The following is a 19,735-nucleotide window of genomic DNA, read 5'->3' as shown; positions in this document are numbered from 1 at the left end:
AGAAGATTCGGGACAGGTCAAAGAAAGTCCTTCTTCATGCAGTGCATAGTTCAACTGTGACACCTGCTCCCACATGAGGCAGTGGTGGTCACCAAGTTAGATGGCTTTTAAAAATTAGACAGATTCATAGAATCATAGAGTTGGAAGAGACCACAAGGACCAACCCCCTGCCAAGCAGGAAACACCATCAGAGCACTCCTGACATATGGTTGTCAAGCCTCTGCTTAAAGACCTCCAAAGAAGGAGACTCCACCACACTCATTGGCAGCAAATTCCACTGTCAAACAGCTCTTACTGTCAGGAAGCTCTTCCTAATGTTTAGGTGGAATCTTCTTTCTTGTAATTTGGATCCATTGCTCCGTGTCCGCTTCTCTGGAGCAGCAGAAAACAACCTTTCTCCCTCCTCTATGTGACATCCTTTTATATATTTGAACATGGCTATCATATCACCCCTTAACCTCCTCTTCTCCAGGCTAAACATGCCCAGCTCCCTTAGCCGTTCCTCATAAGGCATCGTTTCCAGGCCTTTGACCATTTGGGTTGCCCTCCTCTGGACACGTTCCAGTTTGTCAGTGTCCTTCTTGAACTGTGGTGCCCAGAACTGGACACAGTACTCCAGGTGAGGTCTGACCAGAGCAGAATACAGTGGCACTATTACTTCCCTTGATCTAGATTCATGGAGGAGGAGAGGGCTGTCGATGGCTACTAGCCAGGATGGCTCTGGGCCATTGGCCTGACCCAGCAGGTTCTTCTTACATTCTTATGTTCACACTACAGAACAATGAAATGTAACAGAACAGATGAAACCATGACTATAAACAACCTACACTTCATGTGGCGAAACATGGGTGGGTAGGGAGGGTTACCCTGACACTGGACTGATGTCCAGGAAGTGAGGATGTTATATAAATAGGACATCGTAATCAAGAAGGTTTTTCCTGACCAGTGTCTAATGTCATGTGGGAATGGGAACCCATGGAGTTCAGGCAGGCTGGTGTGGTAGAATGTGGCCCTTCAGGTATCCAGGGTCCCAAGCCATTTAAGGGCTTTTTTTAGGCCACCAGCAGGAATTGTTTGGGATACAGACAAGGTCTCTTTGTTTCTTTCCTCCATCAGATTTTGTGGTGCACCAGGTCCTGCCTTTCCAGTCTGTGTCCGCAGAGCCGTTCCTGTACTCCAGCGACCTCTACGTGGCCCTGGCCCAGCCCAGTTCCAGCAGCTGCAGCATCCTCAAGTGGGACTATGTCGAACGGAAGCTGCGGGACTTTGACCGCATCCCTGGTAAGCAGTGGATGGAACCATAGAATTTGTAGAGTTGTGTTATAAGAATTTTAAGGTCATAATATAAATGTTCATAGCTGTATATATAAACCACATGTCTGAAACCCCACAGAAAAGATCCTGAACAAATTGACCTCAAATATTTCTCTGCGAGGTCAAAGTGGGAAACCTGCCCATTGTCTCTTTCCTCACAAACCCTGTCCTCGCAAATCCTGTCTTAAGGGCACATTCAAGATATGAACAGGGTGTGAGCCTTTGACCTTGACCTGTGACCTAGATTCAGGAATTAAGTAGTTATAATAACAAAAGAGTGGCCAAAACCCAGCTAATGCAATCAGGTAACTTGCCAGACAGGAGATAAACAACGCACTCAGATTTCTGTTGTAGGCCGCCTTTTCTGTGATGTAGGTATGATGTATCTGGGGGTGGCCTTTGCAGAATGTCCACCTAAAACTGTCATGCACGTGTGCAACAGATGCATGTCTTTTGTCATGCATTTAAAAATGCCAGAGGGCAGGGGTGGCTAAGGCGCATGCCACATTCCTCATCGCAACCTGTTTGAAGGGGCTGTTGCTTCATTTCCCAATCCTCTCTCCATGGTGCCTCCCTCCTTGTAGTCTGTGGCCTGCAACATTTAGCTGTGATTCCTGCATTGCATGACAGGGATCGAAAGAGATGACCCTTTGGGTTTCCTTCCAACTGATATAAGTAAAAAAAAACCTGCTCCTTATGTAGGTTCTCTATTGGTAGGAGAAAATAACAGAGGCCAACCAGAGAATATTGAGAAGCAAAGCAGCTAGTAAGCCTGATCTTTATTAAACTGTTGCAACAGGGTCCCCTGCTCACCCCACGCAGGGAGGGAGGAGAGGAACCCAGAACACTGGTGTGCAAGCTCTTATATAGACTTTTGAAATTGCCCACCCTGTAACTCAAGACCACCCCCCAAAACATCATACATACATCACAGAAAGAGGTGGTCCCCAGCAGAAATTTGAGTGTGTTGCTTCTCTCCTGTCTGCCAGGATTGCGTTTTCTGGGTAGCCTGGCCATTCATTTGAGATGGTATATGCCATATTTTTTGCTCTATAAGACTCACTTTTTCCCTCCTAAAAAGTAAGGGGAAATGGGTGTGCGTCTTATGGAGCGAATGCAGGCTGCACTGCTATCCCAGAAGCCAGAACAGCAAGAGGGATTGCTGCTTTCGCTGTGCAGCGATCCCTCTTGCTGTTCTGGCTTCTGGGATTCAGAATATTTTTTTTCTTGTTTTCCTCCTCCAAACACTAGGTGCGTCTTGTGGTCTGGTGCGCCTTATAGAGCGAAAAATACGGTACTTAGCTCCTGAATCTCTTATGCATATTGATAGTGTGCTCAGCTTAACAGATACTTGCCAGACTGTATTTACAGGGAGGTGTAAGCCCCTACCGTCCAAAGACAATTGGAGAACTTTCCCATTTTCTTCCTCCTTGCAGAGAAATATTTGAGGTCAATTTAGGAGAGTCAAAATGGCTTCAGGATTGCTCTCCTGTACTATTTCAGACAGGACGCGGGTGGTGCTGTGGGTTAAACCACAGAGCCTAGGAGACTTCCGGTTGGCGCCAGCGCTAATGGCGGCTCTTTCTCTGATCTCCGGAGAAGGGGCTGCTCCACGAGTTCGGGTCTGACCACTACGGCGAAGCGGGGACCCCTAAAATCACAGGCGCGGAAGCCTGTGAACAAGGAGACTCGGTGGGCACCTTTTGCGCCCCCCTTTATTGCAAAAGAGCCTTTTTAAAGGCTCCGGAGGAGCATCGGGGGTGCGCGGAGCTGAGAGTCACTACCCAGCCCGTGGAGTGAAGCCGCATCGCCATTGACGGAGAGCGCCGATTCCTTCCTGAAATTTGGACTGAAAAGAGACTCCCGTGAGTAGGATTGGAAACTTTACCGGGATTTTAAATTAAAACTTTAAAATTTGGCCGAAAGTGGTGACGGTAAATAAAGGAAGTCTGCCTCCCCCGGATTGCATGATCGCTAAAGCAACGGAACCAGGAAGCTGTAATTGATAATTTATGGAGAACTTTTGAAAGGACTAACCCTAGCATTGAGTTTAATCCCCCCTCTAGTAAGCAGGAACGGGGGGGGGGGAGAAGAAAAGGAAACCTGCAGGAGAAAATTTTAAGGGACAATTTGCTGCAGCCTCTGACTCTGGGAACGGACTGTCTGGGTGAAGCACTTTGACAGGGAACTGTCAGATGTGTTGCAAAGTGGGGACTTTATTAGATACAATTGCCTGAGATTCTGTAGAAATAATACTGTTGCAACTAAAAGACTGAAAGACGTTTTTTAGTAACTTTTCCCCTCTGAGGGTTTTTGGACTCTTTGTTTCTCTGCTTATTGGATATCTTGGCTCCCTCTAGAGGGCTGAAGGTAACAGTTGCAACATTGACTGCTAAAAACAAAGTCACTGGATTTTTCCATTCAAGACCTGTTCCTGTGGGAACGACCTTGGGACATGAGTGGCCCTGCAGATGAGATAGCAACAAGATCTAAGGCTAAAGCAGCACAAAAGAAAAGGGGCTCTTTATCAGGACTATTGCCAACAGGCCCAGTTGGACAGGAAAAAGGAATAAGTGCATTCATGGAGTCAGTGACGCAGGCATTACTGAAGATAAATGAATCTTTAGAAAAGCTGAATAAACAGAGTACAGAAAATACCAAGCGATTGGCTCCATTATTTTCAAATAATGGAGGCCTACAAACAAGACAGGAAAATCGGTTTCCAGGTGGAGAAATCGAAATTAGAAACAGAACTGTTAGAACCCAATACTAAGAATTTATCAAGAATGTATAACTTGCTGTTGAAGTGGAATACAATAGATGAGACAGTGAAGCCAGCTATGATTAGATGGGCACAGGACATAGGTCATGACATTATGTTTGCTGACTGGGAGCAGTTATGGACCACAGGTATTAAATTCACGGCATGTAATGCCTTACGAGAAAACATTATGAAAATGATTTACAGGTGGTACATGACTCCAGTCAAGCTTGCGAAGATTTATCATTTGCCCAATAACAAATGTTGGAAATGTAAAGAGACTGAAGGTACCTTCTTCCACCTTTGGTGGACCTGCCCAAAGATTAAGGCCTTCTGGGAAATGATTTATAATGAGATTAAGAAAGTACTTAAATGCACCTTTCATAAGAAACCAGAGGCATTTCTCTTGGGTATGGTCGGCCAGCTGGTGCCGAGGAAGGATAAAAACTTCTTTTTGTACGCTACTACGGCAGCAAGGATTCTTCTAGCAAAGTATTGGAAGATACAAGAGCTACCCACGCTGGAGGAATGGCAGGCGAAAGTGATCGACTTTATGGGACTGGCAGAAATGACCGGCAGAATCCGCGACCAAGAGAAAGAGACTGTGGAAGAAGATTGGAAGAAGTTTAAAATATATCTTAAGAGCTACTATAAAATTGAGGAGTGCTAAAATGCTAAGGGAGAGGAAGACGTAGAATTACAGCGGTAAATTTTGTTTGATTTAGGGTGAAATTGAAAAGGAGAATGAATTTATATTTAATTGGCTAAAAGGGTTGTTGAATAATTGTTAAAAATAAAAGGATGCAAAAAGGGGAAGGTATGGGGAAGTCCGAGAAAAGAGGCTTTAAGAAATTATGAATTTATGTGTTTGTTTGTATGTTGTTTTTGTTGTGTTTGTTAAAAATTGGAAAACTAATAAAAATTTATTAAAAAAAATAAAATAAATAAACCACAGAGCCTAGGACTTGCCGATCAGAAGGTCAGCGGTTTGAATCCCCGCGATGGGGTGAGCTACCGTTGCTCGGTCCCTGCTCCTGCCAACTAGCAGTTCAAAAGCACATCAAGTGCAAGTAGATAAATAGGTACCGCTCCGGCGGGAAGGTAAACGGCGTTTCCGTGCGCTGCTCTGGTTTGCCAGAAGCAACTTAGTCCTTCTGGCCACATAGCCTGGAAGCTCTACGCCGGCTCCCTAGGCCAATAAAGCGAGATGAGCGCCGCAACCCCAGAGTCGGTCACGACTGGACCTAATGGTCAGGGGTCCCTTTACCTTTACTATTTCTGACACATGGTTTATATACTTATGTATGTGTTTGCCTTGTACATTTATGAACATTTATTTTATATATATAAAAGACCTTAGAATTCCTTTTCGTGTGCTGATGCCTCATAATGTTCTCCTGCAGCTCACTCAGCCGTTTACTGCAAGCCCATCGTGGCCGAGTCGCAGCTTTACATCGTGGTGGCCCAGCTCTTCGGCGGCTCCTACATCTACCGCTGGGACACCAACATCGACAAGTTCATCAAGATCCAAGACATCGACAGCCAGAAGATCCGCAAGCCCAACGATATCGAGGCCTTCCAGATCGAGGGCGAGTGGTTCTTCGTCATTGCCGACAGCTCCAAAGCTGGCTCCACCAGCCTCTACCGCTGGAACCAGAACGGCTTCTACTCCCACCAGGACCTGCACTCGTGGCACCGTGACACTGACGTGGAGTACCTGGAGGTGGATGGCAAGCCCCGGCTGATCATCTCCAGCAGCTCCCAGGCCCCCATCATCTACCAGTGGAACCGCTCGCAGAAGCAGTTCCTCCACCTGGGCGATGTGGCAGACGTGATGGATGTCCAGATGGTCAAGCACTTCCGGGTCAAGAGGGACAACTTCCTGTGCCTCAGCCGCTACATTGGCGACTCCAAGGTGGTCAAGTGGGAGGGCCTGCGCTTCACAGAGCTGCAGACCTTGCCCTCCCGAGGCTCCATGGTGATGGAGCCGTTCCGCGTGTCCCAGCATCAATATATGGCCCTGGGGAGTGACTTCTCCTTCACCCACATCTACCTGTGGGACGAAGAGAAGCAGAAGTTTGCAAAGTTCCAGGAACTCTCTGTGCAGGCTCCCCGCGCCTTCCGCCCCATCCCTTTGGAGGACATGGATATCCTTCTGGCGCCCAGCTTCAAGGGGAACACACTGGTTTACAAGCATATCGTGGTAGATCTCAGCTTGTAGGGCAGAGGTAGGTCACCGCCATCCCCTACCTGCACACACACACACTTCTGCTGGAGGTGGGCACCTGAGCACTGTAGTCACTTGGAGCAAGGCTGCTTACTCATCCCCCACCCTTCTTCTCTCCACGGTAAGGATATAAGCTCAGGGCCTCCTCAATGCAGAGGCTCCTCCAGAACACAAAAGGGACCTAACATACACTCACACACTCCTACGTCGACCTGGATGTATATGCAATAATAATAACACACCCCTAGACCTCACGTCATTAACTCCATGCAACGCTGGCCAAGCGTGCCGGTTGAAACGCAAATCTTGTTGCCAAATTTCAGCACCGAACTCTCTCCACACATACACACACAACAGACACATGAAGCTCCCTGGAATAATGACCACACTTGGAAATGACACTTGAGGTTATATAAGCCCCAGCTCTGCTGTCCCGTCTCCACTTCGGAACTGACAAGGCCATCCATTAAGCATCATGTACTGATAAAGGAGAGGGCTTTGTTTATACAGCTGGGTCCTTGCCACACACTGGCTCAAGTGCTCAAGTTAATGGATTTTAGCTAATGGAGAAGGAAAAATGGGGATTTTGGGGCCCGTTTCAGACTGACTGCACAGTCAGGTTTTAGATTTGGGAAACCCATTCCTTCAAGGTGATCCCTTGAGCGTGTAAGAGTTGAAATGCTATGGTTCCACACTTGGGGTTTCCTCTGGGGTTGCCACTTTTGGTTTTTTAAAGTATACCCACATGACAACATCATCATGATCAAATCGCTGTTCTCCTGCCTTTCTTCCCGGGTTTATTCCATTTCTTTTGAGATCTCCCAAAAGCTTAATTTTGCTTCGTTTTTTAAAGGAATGGAATAGCATCCTGATTGCGAACCATGATGAAAGTGCAGTAGAAATGATGTCTCAGCTGGCCCCTGCCAATCCATACCAATCCATTAAACAGGGAGCGCAACACAAACCAACATCCTTTGCTCCATACTTCCTGCTTTGCAACAAATAAACCCTGATTCTGCACACACACACACTTTTTATGGCTCTGCACCAGCAGCTCCCAGCTGACTTCCAGCTGTGCCTCTAACATCCCAGTTTTTTCTGACTGGTCCATTAGCTCTTATTAACCTCTAAACCTACAGCAACTCTCACCCTAAGAAAGCCTCTTTCTAGCTGTTGTGGACAGAGAGCTAGAAAACATAATGGTGATTGGATTGGGAATCAGGTAGCAAGTAAAGAGACATAAATATTAATTACACAACCCCTACCAGAAATCCCATGATTTCTAAGCTCCTTTGCAGATTTCTGAGGGTCCATAAAACATTATTCCACATACTAAGAGGAATATGCTGGAAGATATCACAGGATCAAGACCAGACATCCATCTGGATAGTGCAACTGATGCATACGGTTTATGATTATATGAAGACAGTTACTATATGCAGCTATTTTATTATGCAACTAAAATATGTGACTTTGGCAGCAGACGTCTCTCTATATTTTTACATATTCCCCAAAGAGTACTCAGTCCTGCTTATTGCTTCTCGTTAGGCAAAAAGTGTATTAAGAAAAGAGCAAAGCCTGCTTTCAGTGTGGGCCAGAGGTGGCAGATGGGTCTCTGTGACTCCAGGTGGTGCATGGGGCAAACTCTTGCCCAGTTGGGTGGGTCAGCATTGCATGTAGCTCGCTTTGCCGGCTCAGGGTGGCTGCAACTTGACATAGCTCCCTCTTCCAAATCAAGGCTGGCTTTGAACCTCTTGGGACTGGCTCAGGAATGATGAGGAGCAGCAGAAGGAGGGACCTTCTGTTGTCTAGTCCCAGAATAAAGTGAATGGGATTTTGATCTACTGGTGACATCTCCTGCTAGCATCATTCAACGGGCCAGATCCTCAGATCCATTTGAAGCATGGAGAAACCTCAGTCAGACTCTTGGCCTCCCAGAGTCAGGCCAAGGGCTTCTACAAAAAGGTGGTAGAAGGAGGCTATGGAATCAATAGGGCAAGCAGAACATCCAAGTGTGCAAACAGAAGGAGAACAGCAAAACAAGCTAAACTTGGGCAAGAGCAGGAGCCAGGGCAGGGAGGAGCCTGGTAATCTATGGCTCAGGCTTAAGAATGTGGTGCAGAGGGTTATATAAAACAGAAAGTGGTGCACATGGATACCTGGGTTCAAGAGGGTCATGTGATTCCTGCACTGCAGGGGGTTGGCCCTTTGGGTCCCTTCCAGCTCTACAGTTCTATGATTCTATGGGCGTAGGTGGAAATCCATGCACTGCCTTCCTTTAGTGGAAGGAGCAGGGCACCCAAAGGTGGTCTCCTCTTTTAATTTGCAGTATTTATGAAAGCCTTCGGTGCAATTGAGACCCTTTACACCTAACGCTTGTAAAGGCAGAGTGTAGTCAATGCTATTTTTCTAGAAAAAGAGGTGCTGGAACTCACCATGAACGCCTCCATTGTTCTCTTATAATGGCATGCAGAACGTCTTTACATCCAACCCCAAGTATCCCTTGGTAGGGTTGGGAAAGACTCCAGGCTGAAACTCAACTGACTCTCTCTGCCTTCTGTCCAGTTTTCCTTCATCATGTCGTGTTCTGCCCCTGCTTGTTGGTTTCCCAGAGGCATCTGTTGGCCACTGAATGCCAAACTTGATGGGCCACTGGCCTGATCCACCAGGATTCTTCTTCTGTCCTTATACCTTTCCTCTCTAGACCTCGCCCTCACTCTCCACAGCCACCTTTCCCCAAGGCGATGGAGAAAAGCGTCTCAAGCCATGGAGAATAGCCATGCACAGCAACAGCAGCAGCAGGGTGGGGAAAAGGACAATTCAACTCCCCTCGGCTCTGCATTTCTTGTGGTGTAAAATGTAGCATGCACACACATACACACACACACACCATCCTGTCTGGGTTCAGGAATGTAAGGCCCAGGGATATGAAGGACACAAGTGTGATGGCCTCATCCCTATGGTGTGAGTTATGTTGCAATCCTAACCCTCTAACTTTGAAGTAAGCCCTATTGAATTAAGTGGGGCTTACCTCTGAGTGGTTATGGTGAGGACTGCAGCCTTTCTTCTTTTTGGATGGAGAGCAGGGTGCCTCTGGGCCTACACAGAGAATCTGTGTCTCACCATTCTGGAACTTGAGTTTCTCTTGTCTTCAGCCAAGATAGCCTTTGGCAGTTAGGTGTGGAGGCTGCTCAAAATTAGGAAATACCAACAGCATTTTGAATTCTCAAGGAGGATGGCCTTCAACATCTCTGCTGGGAAGAACTTGAGGAAAAATATTGGGGGGATAATTTCCAGGGGGAGGCTGTTGGCTTTTCCTTCACCTCACCTGCCCAGTGCTATCCATTAAATAAGTTAAAAGGTGAAGTGAAGGTTCTATCAGGACGCTTGGACCTTTCCTAGGGAAGGCATGATATTAAGCAGGTAGGAAAGATTCTATATGGACAGGACACTTCTCACGACAGACACTTCTGCTTAATCACATACGAAATGCACTTGGGAATGTGCACCTTGAAAAATAGTGGCACCTCTACACCTTTTAATTTGACTTGGGAAATTTAATTCATTGTAATAAAGTTATTTATTCCCTATTTCTTCATGCTTTCTTCATTAACTGTCTGGAAGCTGGTAATGATTTTGCCTTGAACTGTCATGTCAAGTAAAGTTGTGTTCACATGGGAAAAAACAACTCTCCCCCTCCCCCCACCTTCTTTTGGGGGTCAGCATTAGGCAAAGGGTGTTGTCCTTTCTATTTGGAAGGCCTCTCCATTAGATATTATTTTGCTGTGATTCCTGTATTGCAGGGTGTTGTGGAAGTTGGGGTTTGCTTTTAAAACCTAACTCCCTCTCGAGGGATGTGGGATCTCCCAAGGTCCACCCTTGGTCAGAGAAACAAAACAGAGATGACAATCAGGTAAAAGAAAGCAAGGCAGGCTCTTTAAACCTGGTCTTTATTGATCTCTTGCAGCAGTGTCTCTCCCTTCTCCAACAAAAGGAAGAAGAAGAGCCCTAAACAAAGTGGGGAGCAACTTTTAAAACTTCATAAAGTGTCCAGCAAAAACTGGAGCATGCATAGGTTACATGTTTTTCCAACTTGTCCATCATGATATGTTGTAAATAGCCCATCCAGGTCTGCCATTCATCTTCCTGACACTTCTTTAGATATTGTATTTATCTGGGTTCATTTTTCTCACACTCCTACTGATGCACAAAAGACCTCAGTTTGACAGGTCTCACTCACCATTTTGTTGACAAGTATCCAATCTACCAATTAATGACCAATCTGCAGCCCATTTAGGAGTTCCTGACTGCAGAGGTGACTGCCAGGGTCAGATGTGAACCAAACATGGCGCCCCTCTTCCCCTTTTATGCTCATTGTGATGTTTTGGCTGATTGGCCAGCTAAACCAGGTGGAGGTAGCCAATTGGTCTCAAACCCTCAGTGATTTAAAGACTTCCCCTGCAAGCAAAGACAGGCTCCAGCAGATTGAGTGGACAAGACCAATAGTGTGTCCAACGGTCAAGAAGGCAGTTTCTGCACATGCTGTACAGGGAAGTGAGGGGCAGATGGGACTTTTCAACCTGGGAAGGTTGCCCATCTAGGAGAAGGAGAAGTCTGATCCTAAACATCTGCTGCCTTGTGGGATATCTCCAGGAGAAGAAAAGGCAGGAGTATCATTCATAAAATACGTTATTCATTCATAAAATATCTTATTTACAAAGATGAGAGTTATAAATTTATTCTTTCCAGGCAGCAAAACACTCCAGCAGGGGGAACTGTTGTGCATGTGAAAACACTGACTGTAAAGTTCTGGTTTAAAGGGGAAATGTGGTCCTTTTAAACGAGGAATAATGTCTTGGAGATTATATAGGGTGGAGCCCTATTTTCTGTAACATGACCCACGAGATCCCTTCCAACTCTACAACTCTATGACTTATTGACATTCTGATCCTATCTGTTGCCAAATGAGAGAGATGGAATTACGGAAACAAACCCTCCTTTCTTAATATTGGCCTATTGAACTCTCAGAGTTCGAGATCTCCTATTATTAAGAGAAAAATAACTACCAAACTTTTAGAAGACATCTGAAGGCAGCCCTGTTTAGGGAAGCTTTTAATGTTTAATAGGTTATCGTATTTTAGTGTTTTGTTGGAAGCCGCCCAGAGTGGCTGGGGAAACCCAGCCAGATGGGCGGGGTATAAATAATAATAATAATAATAATAATTATTATTATTATTATTACCTGAGTGATGGCAGCCTTGACCTAGAACACGGATTCCCAGATTTCCCTCCCTTAACAACATAGGAACCAACCTCCCAATATTTTATTCAAGTTGGCAGTCCCTGCTGAACACGGATCCCTTGAAAATTGCTGGTGGTTCTGGCTGATCAAGTAATGATTTTTCTGTCTTTTGTAGCAATTGTAATGTACTTTGCAAGATGCTGCATTGTTTGGTGTGTGTTCTTATATATGAGTTCTTAGAACTCCATAGAATTCAAACTGTAGTACAAACTCTAATACTGTACAAGAAAATAAAAGAAGGAGGGATGTTTTGGACTACTACTCCCATCATCCTCTTCCGCGCTTAGGCAACACCCGGACCGGAAGGATCGCCTCCTGGGGCTGACGGGAGTGGTAGTTCCCAAAACGCCTAGAGAGGGCACCAAGCGGGCGGAAGAAGCCGGAAGGGACTCTCCCTCCTGCTACTTAGATCTCCTCAAGCCAGTCAGAGAGGGCGGAAGGGGAGCAGCCGCCAGCCCCACTAAGGGGGCAGCAACCGTCGTCTTCTCTCTGCCTCCTAATTCGCCCACCCGCAAGGGGCGGGGCCCAGGGCAGCCTATCGGGAGGCAGGCAGAGCCGTTGGTTGCGCGAGGGGGCCGCGCGTGCGCTCTGGCACCAACATTCAAACGGCTGGCGAGGGGAGGTCGCCGCACCTGTTGCCGCCGCCGCCGCCGCCGCCGCCGCCGCCGCCGCCTCCGGGGTCGGGGCATCGCCAGCGGAGCGTCCTTGGCTGAGGCGGCCCAGGCGGAGGAAGCAGAGGCCCCGGCCATGATCTCCTGGGTCCTGTACCGCGTCGTGGTGTGAGTTGGGCTGCGTTCGGGAGCTGGGGGTGGGTCGACTGGATGGCCTCTGGGGGACCCCGCGGCGCTCCCAGGGCTCAGCCCGTTGCGGGCCCCGTGAGGCGAAGCTGCGAGGGTTCAGCCCAGGGCGAAGGGGGTGGGGGGGGGTCCTTTCGTCTGACAGCATAAGGAGCCGGCCCAGCCTGAGGCATCTCGGTCGGTGGGTGGGATGGCAGCTAATGGGACCCGCCCTCCAAGCCTCCTTTTTAGATACGTTCATGCCCACCCAGAGGACTAGAAACTTGGGCTGGTAAATGGAGGCGCCTCGCCCCGTTGTTCTCTCCCGCTTGGCGGGTGGGGTTCGTCTCCAGAGAGAAAACGATGAGCCCTTTGAGTGGCACCCTGACTCCCAGACGCCATGGAGACGAACCCCCCCCCCCCAAACACACACTTCTTATAATAGTATATTATTATTATTATTGTTATTATTATTATTATTATTTCAGTTTATTGCCTGCCCTTCCCCCTAAGGTCCCAGGGCAGGTAAAGGTAAAGGTAAAGGTACCCCTGCCCATACGGGCCAGTCTTGACAGACTCTGGGGTTGTGCACCCATCTCACTTAAGAGGCCAGGGGCCAGCGCTGTCCGGAGACACTTCCGGGTCACGTGGCCAGCGTGACATCGCTGCTCTGGCGAGCCAGAGCCGCACACGGAAACGCCGTTTACCTTCCCGCTGGTAAGCGGTCCCTATTTATCTACTTGCACCCGGAGGTGCTTTCGAACTGCTAGGTTGGCAGGCGCTGGGACCGAGCAGCGGGAGCGCACCCCGTCGCAGGGATTCGAACTGCCGACCTTTCGATCGGCAAGCCCTAGGCGCTGAGGCTTTAACCCACAGCGCCACCTGCGTCCCGCCCCAGGGCAGGTAACAGCGCTGTAAAAGACATTAAAACGCATTGCAAAAAAAATAAAATTAAGATTAATAAAAAGTAAGAAAAGTTCGTGCACTTCCACTTGTGGAACGCTGCTGTTTAAGATGCACTCTGGTTCCGTGATGGAGTGTAACTTGGATGCTTGTGGGATGCCTTTAGCGCCAGGCCAAGTGTATGTGTAACAAGGGTGCCCATTGAGGAAGTGTGTTCTGGAGGCTTGGCATGAATAACTCTCATGGAATTGAGTCAGGGCTGTAGGCGGGGTGGGAGTCAGATGCTGTGCCAGGGGCATGGATGCCATTCAGTTGCGGATCTGTGGAAAGAACAGAGACAATGGAGCATTTTCCCTTTCTTTAGCAATAGAGACCTTTTTCCCTTTAATTTTTATATCCTTTATAATCCTCCGGTTTGACAGAGTGGTTGGGGGGGGGGCCCTCTGGGCACCTAAAATTTGAAACTTGCAATGTTCCTTCAGCTCCACTGATAAACTTGGTCTTTTCTCAAAGGAGCCAAAGGTTATATTATGCTCTTTGAGTCCTGAATGCAAGACATGACAAGCCATATTATGCTCTCCGAGTCCTGAATGCAAGACATGACAAGCCATATTATGCTCTCCGAGTCCTGAATGCAAGGCATGACAAGACATGCCCTCTCCTCCCTGGTTGCACAACTGGCAAAATGCTAAGGGCCGTTTTGCCCTTGACTCCTGTGGTAGTCGGGTTTTCTTCTGGTGTCTCACAAGCAGCACATAGTGGTTCTGAATTGAGTCAGCACCAGGAGGCTGAATTAGATGACTATTGGCTGGATTAGATGACCCAATTCCTGTAAGTCTATGATCCCCAGCTTTGCATCCTTAAGAGAGGAGTCATGCTAGTGTGGAAGGAGCCACATAATGCTGGGCTTCTCTGATGCAGAGAAACTCAGATGCAGCATAAACACTACAGCTTAAATCTTGCAAGTTCTAAATCCAGGTAGGTAGCTGTGTTGGTCTGGCGCAGTAGAAATGTTATAAAATAATAAAAATAAAAATAATTGTTGGCATGCACACGAAAGCTCATACCAAGACCAAACTTAGTTGGTCTCTAAGGTGCTACTGGACATTTTTTTTTTAAAATAGAGTTATAAATCTTCACCCTTGTAGTTTCAAGATATTGCTTGCTCATCTTTCTCAGTAAACAATTGTTCAGCCTCCCTGCCCCTATTTTTCTTAAATATAACCTGCCTCAGTTTTGCTTAACTGCAGACTAATGGCCCTCAGTTTCTTTCAGTCTTTGCTATTGTATGCTTCTTGAACCTGGTGCCTTCCAGGTGTCTTTTCATCAGATTCAGCCAGCGTGGCCCATAGAGTGGGAGCACAGCAGGGGGAGCCGATGAGAGCTGTGATCCAGAACATTTCAAGGGCTCCAGATTGGGGAACTGAATCTTTTCAGGCATGCCATCAATAGTTCCAGAAGCATCCCATCGATTCAGAATCATAGAATTGTAGAGTTGGAAGGGACCGCCAGGGTCATCTAACCCAACCCTCTACAATGGTTGTGTAGAGCTCCTTCCTCAGAAATTCTGTTGCCTTATACTGAGTTGGACCATTAGTCCATCTTGTTCAGAATTGACTGGCAGGGGATTTCAGCATCTTAGAGAAAGATCTTTCCCAAACTTCCCTGCAAATGCTGGAGAATGAACCTAGGCCCTTCTGTGCACAACCAGGTACTTTTCCACTGAGCTATGGTAACCCTGATCAAATATTCTCTGTTTCCATATATGTTATGGTGCCAACAAGATGGTGGAATGCTCTACACAACATTCTTGCAATTTTGAGTTGGGCTGGGGAGATTCTTAGATTTCATGGGGGACTGAGCTGGACATCCGCTCTTGGAGGCTCCTGGAGGGGCTTGAGTCTTACGTCTCCAGCTGCCCTTTTGTTTACACCCAGCAGCCAAGGAAGGCCTGGCTGAGGAGCTTGTTGAGCCGGTCCCACCTCTCATTGAGCAACCCAAGGCATGTGTGTAGGAGGGAGAAGGCCCCAGAAATAATCCTTGAGAGTGCCTGAGCTGCTCAGTGCAGTCAGCTGCCTGCCTGGTGCTTGGATGCCTCTTGCACCCTTCTTGCCATGCCCCAGGGTCAGAATAGCATATTCTCTGGGGCAGCCATGGAGGCCGTGAAGGCCAAGGTGCAGCGCTATGCGAAGCAGTGGTGCCTGTGGATCCTAGCTGGATTGTACCGGTGCTGGCCCGCCTTCTTGACGCCCCCTTTCCGTTACAGGCTGGTGCTTGGGATGCTCTACCCTGCCTATGCTTCCTACAAGGCTGTGAAAACGAAAAATATCCGGGAATATGTAAGTGGTGTTGGGGCAGGGGGAAGGAAGAATGAAGTAACCCCCAGATTCTGAATACAGTGCAGTGGACTCTCTGGATATGAATTAAATTCATTCTGGGGGTCCATACTTAACCTGAAAAGTCCGTAACTGGAGGCACCGCTCCTGCGCCTGATCCAGCAGGCTCTTCTTATATGCTCCTATGTTCTTCTTAGCCCGGGGACCATGACTGTGGCTCTCCAAATTAAAGACACTTGTGGCTTGGAGGACACACTTGTCATGATGATTAATAAACCAAAGTTAGATGGGGGACAGTCAATATTGTGACTGGTGTCTCTTTACCTTTGTTGACGTACTGTGTCTCCATGGTGCAATTCCACATTGAGAGCTGAAGATTTGGGTGCCACCTGAGACCAGTTTCTCTGTAGCAGGGCAGGGTTTCCCCAGGCATTTGCATTGCATTGACTAGGAGGGACCTAATGCTTCCTGGTGACTTGGCAGGTCCGCTGGATGATGTACTGGATCGTGTTTGCCCTCTTCATGGCCACAGAGACCCTCGCAGATACTTTCATTTCCTGGTGAGTTGCCGTTCTCCCTCTCCCTCTCTCCCCACCCCCTTGTTTCAGTGAACCACATAGACATGTCCGCTGTTGAACAGAAAAGATCCCAAAGCCCAACCGCTCCCTGGTCTCACAACTGTGTTTTCTTCTGAACAGGTTCCCCTTCTACTATGAGATCAAAATGGGATTTGTCATATGGCTGTTGTCCCCATACACAAGGGGTGCTAGCTGGCTGTACCGCAAATTTGTACATCCCACATTATCCCACAAAGAAAAGGTGAGAGTAATCCTAGAACAGACCGTCCGCTTCAGGGAAGGGGGGAGGCATTCAGGGGTCTGGCACCAGGTGAGCCACTCCTTCATTTTTCCGTCCAGTTCTGGATGAGCAAAGGATTTCTGGAAGCTTCTGTGTGGGAGTTAGTACATGCATGGAGGTTTAGGTCACCAAAAGTTCCAGCCTTCAATGTGCTTTGCCTATTGCTTATTTAGTTCTGCCAGAGTCATGTGCATTTCATACAATCTTTCTCTTCCTCTTTCCCTGCAGGAAATTGATCAGCTCATCCTTCAGGCCCAGGAGCGTGGCTATGAGACACTCCTGAGCTTTGGGAAGAAGAGCCTCAATGTCGCAGCCACAGCTGCTGCCCAAGCTGCAGCAAAAGTAACCACGTTTCCTCTGTATATTGGCTATGAAGGGCATGGGGTGGCGGGCTAGCTTGGGCAACAAGCAGCAGCCCTGGAGGCTTTGGGGAAGGAAGAGAAGGGCTGCTGTCCCATTCCTAGGCGGTGTAATGTAGTAGCCTTGTTTGTTGCACTAAGGCCCCCTGTGGCCTTGCCAGTTCCCAGCTCAGCATTGCCAGGCCATGGAGGGTGGTTGAAGCATGCTATGCAAACCTCTCACCCCAGCTGACTGAGATGTAACCAGCCAGAATCTGGGTAGTTCTCTGGACTCAGTTGCCCTTCCCAGTTGACCAGATACTGCCTGCAATAAGCTTTGCCACCTGTGGGAAGGAGCTGGTAGGTTGACCTCATTTTAATAATCCACATGAATGTAGAACAAAATTGGGCTTATTCCCAGCTCTTACTGGGAGTGTGGGCCCGAGGCAGATGCTTAGGCCTTTGAGCAGGATTACGCTTCCCAGCTTGGGCTGGTTCCTTCTCTGGATGCCTCTGAAACAGACCTTTGCTTGTGAAGGTGGCGATGTTTAGAATTATCCCTGTATGGCTGCAGCTCTGGATTGCCTTGCATTCTGCACACTCTTTAAGAAGGTCCTACCAAAGGGGATTTGTGGGAATTCTGCTTTTGAGAGTCATTTATCAGTTGTGTCCCCCTCCCTTGGCACAGGATACCCCTCTTTGTCTCATTCCTCCTTATTTATTAAATTTATTTCATAAAATGTATATACTGCTTAATTTCAGAAAACCTCAAAGCGGTTTACAAAAAGAATAAAACAGTAAAAGCAATTAAAACATCCAAAAATTAAAACCAGCAATAAACTAGGAACACATCAGCATTCTAAATATCTGGGTTAGCTTGTCTCATGTGACATCAGTAACAGTGGCAGTTCTCTCTGCTCAGTTCTCTCCTCTGCCAGCGCTGTTTAACCCTATGTATTTCTTTCATCTTCCCCAAACACAATTGGGGTGAGGAGCAGTGTCCGTATCATGCTGGTTTCTTCTCCATAGTGGGGGGGAAATTACCTCCAGGAAAGATTTTTGGAAGCAAAGCTTTTCTTGTCATTGGGGAATGAGCTGCCCTTGAAGGTGGTCTTTTGTTTGCATACAGCTCTCTGCTTCATTCCTCCCTTTGTCTCCCCTTGTTCAGAGTCAGGGGGCCCTGGCCGGGCATTTGCGTAGCTTCAGCATGCAGGACCTGCGTTCCATCCCAGACACGGCTCCTGTGCATTACTCTGATCCCCTGTACCTGGAGGAACAGGAGCTCCGCCGGAGGCCAATAGGTGAGCAAGCCCAGAAAATGCTTGGAACTGCTGGCATCCACAATGATCAAGGGGGTGGGGGAGCAACTCCCCTCTAAGGGAAGCTTGCCATGTTTATGACTTTTTAGTTTAGAGAAAAGACGAGCAAGAAGTGACATGGAAGACGTTCATAGAATTATGCATGGCAGGGAGGGAGTGGACAGAGAGCTTGCCAGTGTTTCTGTCTCATGGGAAGGGTGTTTGACGATTAGCTGTGTTGACTGGGGCAGATGACAATCCAACAATAGCTGGCGTACCAGTTTGCTCCTTTCCCTCCCCCTGCATCACCAGCAATTGCAAGGGGGAAAGAAGACCCTCCCCCTCTAACTTCCTGGGCTCCTGTTGCAGCTGTATCTACATTTAAAAGTGCATGTTGTTTGGTGTTAAAACAGGCATGAGGAAAAACTCCAGCCTTCCTTGCCTGCCACTCTTGGTTGTTTCATAGGACACAGGGCATCTCCTCAAGAGCTGGGCTCTGACAGCAACGAAGAGGACTGCTGGTCAGACTCTGAGCTCTCTGCTGGCGTAAGGGGCCACAGCAGGAAGCCTTTGCTTTCCAAGCCGCTGGCCAGGACCCAGAGCCTCCGCATGGTGAAGAAGAAGTCGCCTGTCAAAGAGGTGAGACCCTTGGGTGGTGGGCACAGCCTGGGAAGTGCCCTGGCTTGGGCTGGCAAAGGGCATGTCAGAACACTCACACTTTGTCCTCCTCTGCAGGGTTCGGCTCGGGTCCCGCGAAGTCGCCCCAGGAAGAAGGTGGCTGATCCGATCTGTTAGGCTTGTCTGCAGGGAAGCCTTGGTTGCGAATGCTGGCACTTGGAACAGCTTGGGACAGCGATGACTGCAGTGCTTGACAGCTTGGTTGTGGAGGGAGATGGGTTTGAAACATACCACGTCCTGGCAATGTGAAGCCTTGTGTACCCTACAGCTACCACCCACACTGCAAGCTGGCTCTCAGGGCACCCTCCCCTCCTTGTCTCAAAGTGGTGTCTTGATGGTGACTGGTGGCCACCTTCCTCTCTGTACTTGCTGCCTGTCAAATATCCTGCCCACATGGATGTGCCTACAGGAAGGGGAGGTATCTCTCTCTTTCCCTTTCACTACACATGCCTTTTTTGACACAAGAATACTGTGCCATAAGCAGACTTGCCTTTTTAAATGCCAGGGGCGGAAGAGCTGTTTGTTGGGGGAGTATTAGTCTCCAAGAATCTGGGTACCATTTTTCTTGTCCGGACGCTTGGCTGCTTTGAAGATGGGTGCCTGAGAGTGAGCTTAGTGCACTTCTGCAGCACTCGCACTTTGGATTGGGGTGCAGTGGTGAGATACCAAAGAAGAAAAAAGCCTCTCTCCCCCCACTTTCCTTGTAGCTGCTTACATCTCAGGTTTCTTCTTCCACTGAAGTTCCCCCTCTCCACCACCGGTGAAAACACTGGCATGTCTACTTGAACACTATCACTAGCTAGGACCTTGACCTAAGTGCATTTGTAAGTTTTGTATATTAAATAAATGCATTTTTATTAGACCTTATATTGCTCCTCTTAAAAAGCAGAATGTGTGTGTTAAAGGGAACATTAGCTTAAGAGCTAATGAAAGAAGCATTCCAT

At 47.9% G+C, this 19,735-nt stretch overlaps 2 protein-coding genes and 1 long non-coding RNA gene across 4 annotated transcripts in view; 2 read left to right on the top strand and 1 right to left on the bottom strand.

The window, feature by feature from the left end:
- Positions 1-6,341, top strand: part of LGI3 (leucine rich repeat LGI family member 3) — a 38,222-nt gene extending 31,881 nt beyond the window's left edge. The window contains exons 7-8 of the mRNA XM_079987515.1: positions 1,117-1,281; positions 5,479-6,341. Of these exons, the coding sequence (XP_079843641.1) occupies positions 1,117-1,281; positions 5,479-6,296 (983 nt within the window). The 3' untranslated portion in view covers positions 6,297-6,341. The remainder of the gene's footprint in view (positions 1-1,116; positions 1,282-5,478) is intronic.
- Positions 1-19,735, bottom strand: part of LOC307222423 — a 56,404-nt gene that overhangs the window by 33,904 nt on the left and 2,765 nt on the right. The window lies entirely within an intron of this gene.
- Positions 12,286-19,658, top strand: REEP4 (receptor accessory protein 4). Of its 2 annotated transcripts, XM_079987594.1 has the most exons (8): positions 12,286-12,383; positions 15,550-15,622; positions 16,103-16,179; positions 16,318-16,438; positions 16,706-16,819; positions 17,984-18,116; positions 18,580-18,752; positions 18,849-19,658. In XM_079987594.1, the coding sequence occupies exons 1-8, from the start codon at positions 12,352-12,354 to the stop codon at positions 18,906-18,908; spliced, it is 783 nt and encodes a 260-aa protein (XP_079843720.1). In that variant the 5' UTR covers positions 12,286-12,351; the 3' UTR covers positions 18,909-19,658. The 2 variants fall into 2 exon arrangements, with proteins under 2 accessions (XP_079843720.1, XP_079843719.1); XM_079987593.1 differs by lacking the exon at positions 12,286-12,383 and having other exon boundaries at positions 15,383-15,622.

Source organism: Podarcis cretensis (assembly GCF_951804945.1).
Source record: "Podarcis cretensis genome assembly, chromosome: 8".
Taxonomy (NCBI): domain Eukaryota; kingdom Metazoa; phylum Chordata; class Lepidosauria; order Squamata; family Lacertidae; genus Podarcis; species Podarcis cretensis.
The sequence above is the reverse complement of the archived record's forward strand: the minus strand, read 5'-3'. Positions and strand labels throughout refer to the sequence as shown.

Bases quoted from the DNA above. Each gene is read 5' to 3' on its own strand.
- REEP4 (XM_079987593.1), top strand. From the start codon at position 15,398: ATGCCCCAGGGTCAGAATAGCATATTCTCTGGGGCAGCCATGGAGGCC. The intron at 16,180-16,317 runs GTGAGTTGCCGT...TCTTCTGAACAG, and splicing joins GCAGATACTTTCATTTCCTG to GTTCCCCTTCTACTATGAGA. The intron at 16,820-17,983 runs GTAACCACGTTT...CCCCTTGTTCAG, and splicing joins CTGCCCAAGCTGCAGCAAAA to AGTCAGGGGGCCCTGGCCGG.